Source organism: Nicotiana tabacum, chromosome 10 (assembly GCF_000715075.1).
Source record: "Nicotiana tabacum cultivar K326 chromosome 10, ASM71507v2, whole genome shotgun sequence".
NCBI lineage: Eukaryota > Viridiplantae > Streptophyta > Magnoliopsida > Solanales > Solanaceae > Nicotiana > Nicotiana tabacum.
This window is the reverse complement of record NC_134089.1, coordinates 150,572,917-150,588,395: the sequence shown is the minus strand read 5'-3', so window position 1 is coordinate 150,588,395 and position 15,479 is coordinate 150,572,917. Positions and strand designations below refer to the sequence as shown.

The following is a 15,479-nucleotide window of genomic DNA, read 5'->3' as shown; positions in this document are numbered from 1 at the left end:
ACATTCAGTTCCATATAACATGACAGGCCTAACCACTACTCTATAAAACTTACCTTTTAGTAACAGTGGCACTTTCTTGTCACACAAGACTCCCGACGCTAACCTCCACTTCATCCACCCCACCCCTATACGGTGTGTGACATCCTTGTCAATCTCCCCGATCCCCTGAATAACCGATCCAATGTACTTGAAACTACCCCTCTTGGGAATGACTTGAGAGTCAAGCCTCACTTCAACTCCCGCTTCCGTCGGCTCAACTCCAAATTTGCACTCGAGGTATTCCGTCTTCGTCCTGCTCAACTTGAAACCTTTAGACTCAAGAGCATGTCTCCAAATCTCTAGCCTCTCGTTTACGCCGCCTCGTGTCTCGTCAATTAGAATAATGTCATCAGAAAATAGCATGCACCATGGCACCTCCCCTTGAATATGATGAGTCAGTGCATCCATCACCAGGGCAAATAGGAATGGGCTGAGCGCAGACCCTTGGTGCAACCCCGTAATAACTGGAAAGTGTTTAGAGTTGCCTCTTACTGTCCTAACCCGAGTCTTAGCTCCAGCATACATGTCTTTAATCACCCTAATATAGTCAACCGGGACCCCTTTATCCTTTAAGCAGCTCCATAAGACCTCCCTAGGAACCCTATCGTACACTTTCTCCAGATCAATAAACACCATGTGGAGATCCTTCTTCCTATCCCTGTACTGTTCCACCATCCTCCTAATAAGGTGGATAGTTTCTGTGGTAGATCGCCCCGGCATGAACCCGAACTGGTTGTCTGAAATAGACATTGTCCTTCGCACTCTCATTTCTACCACTCTCTCCCAAACTTTCATGGTATGACTTAGTAATTTGATGCCCCTATAGTTGTTACAGCTCTGGACATCACCTTTGTTCTTATACAACGGGACCATTGTACTCCACCTCCACTCTTCAGGCATCCTATTAGTCTTGAATATAACACTAAACAATCCAGTAAGTCATTCCAAGCCTGCTCTACCCACACACCTCTACAGTTCAACCAGAATTTCGTCTGACCTGGTAGCTCTGGCCCTTCTCATCTTACGCATTGCCTCCATGACTTCATCGATCTCAATGTCCCTACAATTACTTAATTCATGGTGACTGTCGGCATTCCTCACTTCCCCAAGTATAATATCCTGATCCCCTTATTCACTTAGAAGTTTATGAAAGTAGGTCTGTCACCTCCTCTTAATCTGGTCATCTCCCATCAAAACTTTGCCGTCATCATCTTTTATGCACCTCACTTGGTCCAGATCCCGAGTTGTCCTCTCTCTCGCCTTAGCGAGTCGGAATAACTTCTTCTCCCCACCTTTGTTCCTTAGTTCCTCATACAGACGAGCAAAAGTTGTCGTCTTAGCCTCCGTCACTGCCATCTTCGCCTCCTTCCTAGCTACCTTATACCTTTGACTGTTTTCTCTCTTCTCCTCCTCGTCAGTGCTCCCTACTAACCGTAGGTAAGCTGCCTTCTTTGCTTCCACTTTACCTTGGACAACTGCATTCCACCACCAATCTCCTTTGTGGCCACCATTATGGCCCGTAGATATCCCTAACACCTCTCTCGCTGCCTTTCTTATACAGTCCGCCGTCGTCGACCACATTGTATTTGCGTCCCCAGTACTTCGCCAAGCTCACATTGCTGATAACCTTCCTTCCAACTCCTAGCTTTATCCTTAGTTAAGAAGATGGTTGGAGTGCGTTTTAAGCAATTGACCTAATGGAAGTTTCATAATAGTTGAAGATATTAGTATCAAATTTCTTTCAATCTTTTTTTTTTTAAATTTTTTGTCCCCGGATTAAAATATAGTAGAGTACTATATAGTTCTTCTAGGAATTAGCAAACCTTGGCACAAGTAATTAATAAATCAAACAAAATACTGGCAAAGGAATCTGGAAGTTGCTGAGAAAGCACCGCAGTGTAAGTGTAAACATGACAGCACGATATTAGGGACAAGATGTCTGAACTGTAAAAACGATTTTGTTAATATTCTTTTGTTTTCATTTACCATATCGGTATTTTAGAAAGTTCTAAGTTTTACTAAGTTTAATCTAGATCTTGATTATATATTAAGATTAAGGGTGTGTTTGGTATAAAGAAAAATATTTTCATAGAAAATATTTTCAAGAAAAATGAGTGATTTTATCACTTATTTTCTCTTGTTTTATTGATGAGTGAAAATATTTTTCCGGAAAATATTTTCTAATATTTGGTTAGAGAGTAGAAAATATTTTTTAGGAAAATAATTTTTTATGATATTCTTCTCACCCCCTTCCCCTAAGTCCCTATTTTTCGTGTGCTCTCCTCCCCTCCCTCCTCCCCCCAAATACCCAACATTTTCATGATTCTATTTTCTTTAATAATTTAATTATTCTTCTAAAAATTCATGCAAACCCAAAAGAATTAATGTGGTTGCTTTACCTTTTTATACAAAATAACATTGAAATTTGTATTCCATAACTTTAAAAAAATATTCTTTTTTTGGTTGGAAAAAAAAGTACTATTTTTCTATTTTTGCAACATGAAATTATAGTACTCATTTGTTGAAATGAAAGAATTTTTTTTTTCTATATCATGAAAAGAAAATACTCTTTTTGTTGCAATAAAAGAAAATACTTTTTACTATATCATTTGTTTGAAATGAAGAAAATACTTTTTACTACATCATTTTATTGAAATAAAAAATAATTCTACTTTTACGTCATGAAAAGAAAATACATTTTTTGTTAAAATAGAAAAAGAAAACTATTTATATATCATGAAAAGAAAATATTCATTTGTTGAAATGATAGAAAACACTTTTTATACATCATGAAAAGAAAATACTCATTTTGTTGAAATGAAAGAAAATACTATTTCTACGTCATGAAAAAAAATAATACTCTTTTTGATGCAATAAAAGAAAATACTTTTTACTGTATTATTTATTTGAAATGAAAGAAAATACATTTTACTACATCATTTTGTTGAAATAAAAGAAAATATTTTTCTACTTCATGAAAGAAAGTACTTTTTTATTAAAATGAAAAAAATATTTTTACATCGTGAAAAGAAAATTCTCATTTGTTAAAATGAAAAAAAATCCTCTATCTATAACATAAAAGAAAGTAATATTAATAATATTTTTATTTAGGATGGGGTGGGGAAAGGGTGGGGGGAGGTGGTTAGTGAGGATGGGGAATGGGAGTAAGATGAAAAAGGATTTTGAAAAATATTTTCGTTTCTTTTGATAGAGAAAACATTTTCATCCAATTAAAGAAAATTGAGTTCTTGAGAAAAATATTTTCCAAAATATTTAAGTCAACTAAATATGAAAATATTAAAAAATATTTTCGTTCCTGCCAAACACACCCTAGATCGAATCAATCTCTAATCACAGTAACAATCTTCTCCACTATGTTGTTATTCGAATCAGTATAACCTATAATATTGATGTATCTCGGTATGTTACTCAATGTGATAGTTTTGGGAGTTAATTTGAAATTTCAAATTTGCATGACATAGAGATATAGTTTTTTGATATTTTGAGGAAGATACGATTAATCAAAACCAACATGATTTTTTATCTCCTTTGGATTTTGTCGATTCACTCCAGTACACAAGTTTCAATTTTATGCAATTTTCATAATAGCATGTTTGCCGGTGTTCTTCTATTTTTTTTTTCAAACGTATTTTCTTTTTAAATTAATGTGTTTGGTCAAGAATTTATAATAAAATAAATAGTTTTAATTAAAATCAAAAATAATTTTTGAGAAAACAAAAAAAAAATAGATTATCTCCAAAAAATTTAAAAATATTTTTAAAAAAAATATACTTAATATATTTTTTAAAAGCTTGAGAAAATATTAATTACTATTTTAAAATATTTTTAAATTAATTTGTTAAATATAAAACTCCTCACAACAAATACTTTTCAACATAAATTAATTTTAGAAGCACGGCCAAATAGGTTATTAAATAAACTTAAAAAGTTCCCATGTGCCTAGCATTAAAATTTGGAGACTAAATAGGAGTAGTGTTATAAGCGGAGGACTAAAAGTGATAATCTTTCTCATCTACACCTCCCCGCCCCCCCCCCCCTCTCCCCGCGCTCCTTACTACCCCCTTTTTGTCAAACATCTCTTCTTCCTCATATTCTACTTTCCTAAACCCAAAGGGTAAGTAGCTGGACTGGTGGTTGGCTGACTTTACTCTCTTTCATTACTACTTCCATAAATCTTCTGTTTCATCAAAAATTCAAGAATATGGATTTTCAAAAAAACTCACTTTTGATTTCTCTTTTAGCACTTTCATTTTTCTTCAGCCTACAAGCTGCAACAACAACAACAACTCCGGCGAAAAAAGTCTTAAACTGTTTACCATCTGAACTTATGCATCTTGCTTCTGCTTGTTTTCCGACAGAGGAATCTCCTTTAGTTTCCGAAGATTTGTGCTGTGAACTTGTTAAATCTGTAACCTCTGTTTCTGAATCCGAACAGCACTTTGATTTGAAGGAGTGTCTTTGTACTGCAGCTACAATAAATCGAATAGTAGTTGGGCGTGATAGAAGAGTATCTAAAGTGATCGGAAGTTGTACCGGAGAATCTACAATTAGGTACCGGTGTTTCTCTGATATTTAAATCTTAGCCTCTTTTGAGTTTAATTTGTTTCCGAATATGTGTAAAATTGCAGCTTTTAATGTTTTGTATGGATATGTTTAAGACCTACCTTAAAGACAAATAGATCTTGATATATTTGTTACTACTTTATTGTTGACTGTGTGATGTAGATTTATATCTTTTTAAGTGTAAAATTTCATTGTTGTGCAAGATTCAGATAGGCTTGAACTTCCTGATTAGTCCACTATTTAGTTTCCATTATCTTTTGTTGCTATTCCTGTGGCGGCGGTGTATCGGAAACTCATTAAATTAGATATGTACAAATTATTAATAGAATAATAGAATTACAAATAAATTTAAATCCTGGATCCATTTCTGAGTTTGTTTACACAATCCTAATCAAACTCCACTTGTGAAATTACATATATTGGTTTGTTGTTAGTTGTATTTTTGTTGGTTAAAAGATGCAAGAATGTTGAAAGAAATTTGATGTTTTCTCAGCCTGTTTGATTAATAGTGGCTATTAATTTATGGAATTAGCACCTTTGTTTTGGTTTTTTGTTGTTTTTCCTTTCACCTTTTAGTCTTTTTTTCTTGGTTTTGTATGTATGTCAGTATATGTGATACATGTGAAACAATCATTCAAATTCCTTGATGAGCGGCTTTAATGATTTGAAATTGAACTCTAAATAGATTAGTGTTTAAGATTTTAGTTAATCAGTAAAGTTAGGTGTTTAATAACTCTACCGACAGTAAGTAGGATCTATAAATCTTTATGGTTACAAAAATAGCATAGAACAGTTCACATGGTGGACCTCTGAGGTACATAGTAAGATGATTTTGGACATTGCTTTTCTTACAAATGATCCAAAAGCCACTAAGCCAGGAGAAAAGTGGATTTTCAGGGGAAAAAGTTATTTTAAGCAAGAGCTGCATTTTGAAATCCTATTTTTCAAGCTGCATTTAAATGTGAGCAATAATGAACTAAGATTTTTATTAAGGGGTCAAAATTTAGAGTTAAATATACAAAAAAGTTAAGGGGGTCCATATATAGTATATGTACATAAATAAAAAGTAATATTTGTAGATTTAAACATTGTATTTTTTCGGATACCCTTGAAAGCAAATTGAAATTGTCATACTATAAACTCACGGGCCATTAGCCATATGGAGAGGGTGCACAGACTGGAATTCGGAAAAAGGACATGAGAATTAGTGGTGCACCACTATGGATCCTTGAAAGGAAAAAAATAGGTGACATGATCGAACGAGCTATATAAAATATAATATTTTTAAATATACACTAAAATAATAAAGACACTTTTTTTTTTGTTGCTAAAGACACTGTCAGTTCACTTAAAAATACTTGCCTATAAAAGATGTAATTTCATTTATTATAGGCAGTAAAATTACATTTGATGGCATGAATTTTTTTACATTATTAACGTATATAAATTAAATAAAGAAAGTTTAATGCATTTTCAGTTGATAATGGAAGATATGATATTGGACATACCTTCACAGAGCTAAGGTCCATATAGTAGTCACAAAGAGGCAAACTATCCCTCGCCAGATGCATAAGAAAGCAACATACTCAGTGAAACTATTCATTTCTGCAATCAAAAAGATGAATGTCCAATTTGACGCCGTTATTTGCCTGCTACCCTTTTTCTATGGGATTTCGACGCCATTAATTCTCTACCACCAGATTTAAATATTGATATGGCTTCTTTAAGTTGATGATACAAGGACGTGAAAAGGGGCAGACCAATGCACTAAGCTCCCGCTATGCGCGAGATTTGGGGAAGTGTCGGACCACAAAAATTTATTGTATACCTTACATCTTACATTTTTACAAGAAGATGTTTCTATGGTTTGAACCCGTGACTTGTTGGTTACATGACACCAACTTTTATATGCCAAACTTTACCAAATACAAGGACATGTATGTGAAAAAATAATGAACAGTCGTTCTCACTTGATGCAAAATATTAGTTCATAAGATAAGAGTTGTTGGAGATGATATAAGAGGACGCACCCAAGGGTGCACCGTCAGCTAATGAAGTGAGTCGAAAATGATGAGGTTTCAGGTTTAAATTTTAATGGAGGCAAAAATATTACGTAATCTTGTTCTATTTATTTAAGTCTTGGTGGACCGAGTTACTTGATATTTGTGTTTGTGAAAGGTAGTAATACCTCGTGAGATTTGTCGCTGGAATTTTCTTAATCGGTGCCGAAATTAGGCTACACTGTGCTTAAATATCCCATTCTAGAGATTGAAATTGTTGATTCGTTTATGAAAATCGATTCTAGGTCCACTGGTTGATTTAGCATTTGATGGGTAAGGGGTCATGGATTCAAACTTCAAATCTCGTTGAAACCTATTTTTGAACAGTTTAAATGAAATTCAGTTACTAAGGTTTGAATCCTCAAACTCTTCTATCTAAAGAAATAAGGCACTTCGCCTGTTCGCCAGTGGACCATCAAGCTGTTACTATCCAGCAATGTCATTTATATTCCTTTTATTAATATTTGTTTTTTTCATATTTATTAAAATTTTCCAACGAAACTCACATTATAAGGTGTGTCTGGCTACGGTCGAAATGCGCGTCCGAATACCACAATTTTTAAAAAATTAAAATATTATATAAGATGACGACAAGCACTGCAATTAAGAAGAATAAAAAGTTAAAAACCATGAACTATACGCTCACCCTTGTCAAAACTCACGACCACAAACTCTTGTTCCGGCTAATAACTACGGCACGATAATCCCGTCCCTCAAAATTACATCCTTCATGATTACAACCGCTGCAATTCAAGTATTCACAATACATAAATGGAGAGAGAATCAAATTCTCTTCAACTATGAACAAATAAACTTTTTATTCGTAAAATAAAGTGAGGCAACAGAAATCGGCTTTGATAAAACAATTCTTGTTCTTAAGGAATTTAGTCTTCCCACTTTCTTGTTGCTGAAATTATTGACAGAAATCATCCAAAATTTCACAATGCCTAACTGAAATTCTAGTTTCAGCAATAAATTTCATTTTTCTCCAGAAACAAGATCGTAAATTTTAGAAAGAAGAGAGAAGAGATGAGAGTTTTGGTTTTTGTGTATTATATCCGTTTTTTTGGAGAGGAAAAATGTATTTCTAACAGCCCTACAAGTTTATTGGAATTATCAGAATAAACCCTTACCAACAACACATTTTAAAACTTAACCCTCACCTTTTGAATTAAAACTTGTTAAAGATACATTTTAATTAAACAAAATAATAACATTTTTAGTAAAAAGCCTTCTCTCTGGTTTTCTCTCTCAGCGCATGTTAGCATAACGTGCGCCACCATGGGGAAGAGAGCTCGGAATCCCTCGCAGAAGGTGATTTTGGCACGAGAAACCATTGCATTTCAGCAAAGGAAGAAGGACGATAAGTTGAAAGAAGTTCAAAATCCAGGAAACCAGCTTGAGGAAGAAGTCAATGGAATAGTTCCATGCAAGGATGATCTGATCGAACAAGAGGAAATTGATGAGCTAGAGAGTGAAATTTCACCAATTGTAAGTCAATTTGGTACGATGGCTAGGGAATTGGGAGAAGGTTCATCGATGACATCGCCAAAGCTGTTAAACTCTAGAGCTGGGAGCGGGAAATTTTCGTGGGCAGATGAAGCAGAAGGTCCACCAGAATCGAACGCAAGGGGTTCAATTTGAGACAATTTTGATATAACAAAAGTAACTAATGTTGGCTTTAAACTTGAATTTGTAGAGCCTGAGATGCATGACGAGGCACTTGTTTGTGAAATTGAGACTGAGGACATAAGTTCTGAAATTGAATACTGGAAAACAACAATAGTGTGCTATGTTTTGGGAGCTCACCCTCTGTTCACGGTGCTTAATGCGTATGTTCGTAGAATATGGGGTAAACATGGCATAAACAAGGTATCCATGTTAAAAAATGTGATAGTAATAGTGCGATTTGATTTAATCATAGGAAAGAATGAGGTTCTACAAGGTGGTATATACCACTTTGATAACAAGCCAGTCATTGTAAAAGCTTGGCATATAGACATAGAATTCACTAAAGAGGAGTTGTATACAGTCCCCATATGGGTAAAACTGCTTGGGCTGGACTTCAAGTACTGGAGTCCTAAAGGCTTAAGCAAAATTGAGAGTTTAATAGGTCGATCATTGATGGTAGACAATCACACAGAAAGGAAGGCGGGGCTGAGTTTTTCATGCTTCCTAGTTGAGGTTGAGATGAATACCAAATTGCCTGACAAAGTGTTCATTAAGAATGAAAGAGGGCTGCTAATGGAGTAGAAAATGCAATATGATTGGAATCCAACTTTGTGTAAAGCATGCAGTAAATATGGCCATGATGAACAAGTTTGTAAAGCAAAGAATCAAGCTGCAACGCCTAAACCAACAGAGGAAGTTAGTGGAAAAAAGGATGAAAGAGTAACAGATCATGTGACTCAATCAAATGATAACAAGGAAGGGGAAGAAATCAGAAACAAGCAAGGGAACATAATTGAGAATGGAAAGCAAAAGATGCAGGATAGACAGGACAATGCAGGTTGGATAACACCTAGTAATGTAACAAGAACAACTGGTAGACAAGTACAACAAGGGAAGAGAGTTGGAGATAGGAGTTATCATAACAACTTTCAGGTGTTGGAGATAGACGATATTGTTGTAACTGATAGTAGTAACAGTAAAGGGGAGAGGAATGTGGGAGGGAAAGAAACACCTCCTAGTGGTCATGGATAACATTTTATGTTGGAATGTTAGGGGTATGAATGCCCCTAACAAACAAAAGGAGTGAAACTCCTTTGTAACAAAGAAGAGATAGGGTTGATAGGTATGTTGGAAACAAAAATAAAGTCGGAGAAAATTAATCAAGTGGCTAATAAGCTATTTGGTGGATGGGGGAGTATAACAAATTTGAGGGAACATTATAATGGTAGAATTTGGCTGGCATGGAGACAAGAATGTTTTAACATCATTCTGAGGTCTATGACTAATCAAATAGTAATATGTGTGGTGACTCATAATAGGTTGCAGATCATATTTATGATGACTATAGTCTATGCTTATACACGAAGGAACGAAGAAGAAATCTCTGGAGCTACTTAGACACTGTGAGCAAGAATATGGGGGGTCTATGGATAGTTATGGGAGACTTTAACTCTATGCTGCATACTGAAGATAGAGTGGGAGGTAATCCTATAACTCTGGCTGAAATAGCAGAGTTTCATCGGTGTATAGAACAATGTGAGCTGATTGAATTACCAACTAGTGGGAGCAGGTATACTTGGAATGACAGGCATGGAGATGATAGGATCTTATCAAAGATTGACTGGGTATTCATCAATACATCATGGCTCAATTCAATGCTAGTATATATGGCTCACTATTTAGAAGAGGGGATAAGTGATCACTGTCCACTCAAGCTATCAAGTACAAACTCACCTAGGAGGGCTAAAACTTCTTTTAAATTCAGTAATGTTTGGGCTACTCATCCCAATTTTTTAGATATAGTTAAAGAGGGTTGGGGATAGAATGTAGTTGGTTGCAGTATATTCAAAGTGGTTAAGAAACTAAAAATGTTAAAGCACAAACTAAAGGTGCTAAATAGAAGATACTTCAGCAATATCATTGAAGAAGCTGATGCAGACAGAATGGCTTTGGCTTCAGCTCAAGCAGAGCTTTATAGAAATCCACTGGATATTGGGTTGCAAGTAGAAGAATTGCAGAAGTTTTCAAAATTCAAGAGATCTTCTTATTTGGCAGAAGTATTCCTTCAACAGAGGAGCAAAGCTACTTGGATCAAGTTGGGAGATGATAACAATAGATATTTTTTTTAGTGATAAAGCACAAAAGATTGCAAGAAGCCATTATCCAACTAACTAATAAGGTTGGATGCCTGAAATTTGATCAGGATGAGATAACAGGGATATTTGCGGAGTATTATCAAGAACTATTGGGAATAAAGGGAAGGTTCAGAGATCATGCAATTAAGGGTTTTATGAAGAATGGGAAAGTACTGTCAACTGCTCAACAAATGCAGTTGGTAAGACCATACACAGCTCCAAAAGTGAAGATTGCTATGTTCAATATTAATGAAACTAAAAGTCCAAGTCCAGATGGCTATGAAAGTGGATTTTATAAAGCATCTTGGTCAATTATTGGAGAGGAGGTGACCAAAGAAGTGTTAGAATTTCTTGAGAATGGGCAAATACTTTCCCAGATAAACTCAACTAGTATAACTCTTATACCAAAAGTGAAGAATCCCTTGCAGGCTAGCCAATTCAGGCCTATTTCATGCTGTAATGTTATCTACAAATATATTTCTAAGATCATTTGTAAGAGACTAAGGAAAGCTATCCCTATGATTGTAGCTGACAATCAAGCAGCATTTATAGAAGGAAGGTCACTTATTCATAATGTACTTATATGCCATGATCTATTGAGGCATTATAACAGGAAGACTACTCCAAGATGTTTGATGAAGATTGACCTAAAGAAAGCATACAATATGGTTAGATGGGAATTCCTGGAGGATGTTCTTAAAGGTTATGGCTTTCCAATGCCTTTCATCCAACTGATTATGATGTGTGTTACAACAATTACATTCACAATAAAAGTGAATGGTGCAGGGTATGGTTATTTTGAAGGAAAGGGAGGGTTGAAACAGGGAGATCCTATGTCTCTATTATTGTTTGTTCTGGTTATAGAGTACCTATCTAGGGGATTGAATAAAATGAGTGAGCTTCCAGACTTTCAATTTCACCCCATGTGCAAGAATACCAAACTGACACACCTAATAATTGCAGATGATTTGATGTTATTTTGCAAAGGTAACATTCAGTCTATCCATAGAATAATGGAAGTAGTGAACCATTTCAGTGAAGTGTCAGGAATGGTAGCTAATATGGAGAAATCAAACATATTCTTAGCAGGGATGGATGAGGCTACTAAACAGGTTATTGTGAGGGATACAGGGTTATCAGTGTACATTGCCTATGAGATACCTGGGGATGCCTTTAACATCAAAGAAGTGGAGCAAAGTAGAATATCATCAGCTAGTGGAGAAGATTACAATAAACATTCAGTCAGGTTATGCAAAACAGTTATCATATACAGGTAGACTGCAAGTTATTAATTCAGTGTTGTTTGCAATATACAACTTCTGGGGGATGTCTTTATACTCCCTCAAAGTGTTATTAAAGCAGTAGACAAGAAATGTAGGGAGTACTTATGGGTCAGTACAGAAGGGCATAGAAAGATGGCATTGGTGTCATGGGATGTACTATGTAGACTAAAGAAATATGGAGGTCTAAATATTAAGGGATGTAAAAATTGGAATATAGCATCTGTAGGCAAACTGTTATGGCAATTAGTGACAAACAAGGAAGTATTGCGGGTGAGATGGGTACATAGTGTGTATATGAAGTCGTGCAGGAACATTTGGGATCACAATCCACCCTCTGATTGCAGTTGGTATTGGAAAAAAATTAATGGCTTAAAACATAACATGATACAATGGTACAATGGAAATACATACAGGCTGACTAGCAATGGAAGTTATTCTATCTCTAGTAGTTATAATGTAATGATACGGCATATGTTAAGATGTTGGGAAATGGATTTGGTATGGAACTGGATGATGTTACCAAGGCATAGATTTGTATTATGGCTGGCGTATCAACAAAAAATACAAACAAAGGGAAGACTAGTACAATTACACATCCCTATCATAGGAGATGCAGAGTGTTGCATGTGTACTATGGGAGTATTAGAGACACAACAACATCTCTTTGGGGACTGTTGTTAGGTAAAAAATATGAGAGATTCACTGACTAGTTGGGCAGACATCAGACTACTAAATATGGCAATACCAGAGATGATACAGTGGATTAGAAAGAGGAATTGGAAGCAATTCAGAAAGGAAGTTGCAACAACAATCATAGGAGCAATTGTATATCATACTTGGTAAGCGAGAAACTGCAGAATTTTTAAACAAATTAACTTGAACTTGAAATTCTGTGTTGGGCAAATTAAGAAGGAGCTTGTTGATAGAATGAGTATGTATGCAGAGTCTAAAAAAGCCAAACAATGTCCATTGTTGGTACAAAGATTATGTAGTTAGGTTGTACTCTGTTGATTGATTTTATTTCTTTCTTCTAAAGTAGATGGCATTTTGTACTTAGAAGATTCTATTTTTTTGAGGTCTTGTTGTACTGGAAGAGCTAGCTAGTACACTTGATGCTCTTAGGATGTAAAGCATTTGGATTGTTATGGTAATATTCACATTTATTACCAAAATTAAACAAAATATTAATCTAAAAGATGACTGAAAAATGTTAGTATCTGAGGAAATCAAAACTTTCCTCAAATAATTCAAATATGACATATTTTAAAATATTTCATCAACACAAATTAATACTAAAAACTTTTTACCCTCATACTCTGCGCAATGCCTATTTTACCCTTGATATTTTGCAATTTCTTCCTCTATATTTTTCTGTTATATACAATATTTTATTTTCTTGACCTATAACTTAAGTATGTCATGTGTGACATAACTTATTAAATCTAGTTAAAGTTCATTTAAAATATTTTTCATTAATAGGTTAGTCCTTTTATGAAGTTGTTCTTACAAATTACTTCAATACATAATTCAGTTAGGCGCTGACTCTATCCGGTGCAAAATGATCACAAGGAAAGAGTGGTCTCTGTATTCGGGTGAAACCGGGGGTAACATATACCCCGATTTTCCGGAGGGTCAAACAAAGAAAGGATATGATTATACAGTATCAGAATCAAAGCTAAGAACTTCTTGTACCAAGGCCCGAACAAAATGCCCGCCATCGGACTAGATAAAACGATGCACCCCGGATCCTAGAGGGGTTCTGATACTTCGGAAAGCGCATGAACGATTGCACACGGCTAACAGAGAGCCATGATATCCGCATCCGACCGGATATCACAGTGCAGATCTTGCCCGATGTCGGTAACAGATCCATAATTAATGAGAAAGGAAGATTTTTATCTTTTTTAGACTTGTACTAGGGGTAAAACTCTCCTACTATATAAAGGGAAATTTTTTATTTCAATGAGATATATTGTAACACGCATACCAAGGAAATACAAAGTTATTTCTCTGCTTTCTAGCTACTGCAAAGTCTTTACTTTAATTTTGTTCTTTATTCTTGATTGGCTTTGAACCCAAGACCCAACCGATGGAAGAAACCATTGTCCAGTCCAAATTCAAGCTAGGCCATTACGCACGACTGGTTTGATTATTCATTGTGTCTTTAACTCATCTATCTAACATTCTTGGTCATTTGTTCAATCCGCATATCTTTAAAATTGTGTATAAATTCAATTATTATTTATTTTAAGGGTAAACAGTTTGGTGCCCACCATAGGGATAAGGATAATAGTGGTGGTTTGATACAAATTTCCATAACACACTTTATTTTACGCTTGTTCTTTAAAGTTTCAATTTCAGGTCAGCTAAAAAATGTCAAATTCTCAGTCTGCTCACTTGAACGTTGAGGCTGTGTCTGGCCATCATGGTGAAAATAACAACCTGGTGCCTAGCAATGAGGTGTCCCCTACTAACCCTAACGGAGCCCCAACTGCCGATCTAATCCATGCCAATTAACAGGTTGCTATTGAAGCCCACCTGCCAACTGACTTCAAAAACAACATTCGTGGAGGCCTTCAATCAACAGTTCGAGAAACGCCCGAAGGCGAAGGTGATGGGATAAGCATGCAGCTAATCTTCAAAATGCTGCAAGATCAACAGGTGGCGATAGCACAACTACAGAATTAGGGCCACCCTCCCGGTAGGGTTGAGCCCGAACAATCCTGGGAGAATACCCGAAGAAACGAGCAAACCACCGAGAGGTCAGATGAAGCTGAGCCTGGGGCCAACCCCGAGATAATAAAAATGCTTGAAACATTGACGAAATAGGTGGAATCAGGTGAGAAGAAAATTGAGGCTAACGACCAAAAGGCAGAGACATATAACTCTAGGGTCGATCAAATTCCGAGAGCACCTCTAATATTAAAAGGATCGAATTCTAAGAAATTTATCCAAAATCCTTTCCCTCCGAGCATTGCACCGAAGTCGATCCCGACGAGGTTTCGTATGCCCGATATTCTAAAGTACAACGGAACCACGGATCCAAACGAGCATGTGACCTCCTATACATGTGTTGTCAAGGGGAATGACTTGGAAGATGATGAAATCGAGTCGGTATTGCAAAAGAAGTTCGGGGAAACTCTATCAAAAAAAGCAATGATATGGTATCACAACTTACCCCCAAATTCTATTGATTCATATGCTATGCTTGTAGATGCCTTTGTGAAGGCTCATGACGGCGCCATCAAGGTCGAGACCAAGAAATCGGACCTTTTCAAGGTTAAGAAAAGGGAAAATGATATGCTTAGGGAGTTCGTATCAAGATTTCAAATGGAACAGATGGATCTTCCTCCGGTTGTGGATGATTGGGCTGTTCAGGCATTTACTCAAGAATTTAACCCCCGAAGTTCCTTAGCTTCATAGGAGCTAAAACAAAATTTAGTAGAATACCCGACTGTAACTTGGGATGATGTCCACAACATGTACCAGTCAAAAATTAGAGTCGAGGAAGACCAACTCAGAGCCCTCTCTGGGTCCGTTTATCCTGTTAGAACCAATGATAGGTCTAAGAGAGTCGTCGATTATGAACCAAGATTGATTCGAGACTGGTATCAACCACATAATGAAGATCGAAGGGGAAACGGGTCTGGGCGTCACCTTACGAGGAACGAAAAGAGAAGTGATCGAGGGCCCAATAGTCGAGGTCT

At 35.9% G+C, this 15,479-nt stretch overlaps 1 protein-coding gene across 1 annotated transcript; it reads left to right on the top strand.

Moving 5' to 3' along the window:
- Positions 1-9,769: 9,769 nt before the first annotated feature.
- LOC142165463 (uncharacterized) lies at positions 9,770-10,177 on the top strand. The gene has a single exon (XM_075224012.1). The coding sequence runs from the start codon at positions 9,770-9,772 to the stop codon at positions 10,175-10,177; it is 408 nt and encodes a 135-aa protein (XP_075080113.1).
- The last annotated feature ends 5,302 nt before the right edge of the window (positions 10,178-15,479 follow it).

Coding starts and splice junctions, on each gene's coding strand:
- LOC142165463 (XM_075224012.1), top strand. CDS start 9,770: ATGGGGGGTCTATGGATAGTTATGGGAGACTTTAACTCTATGCTGCAT.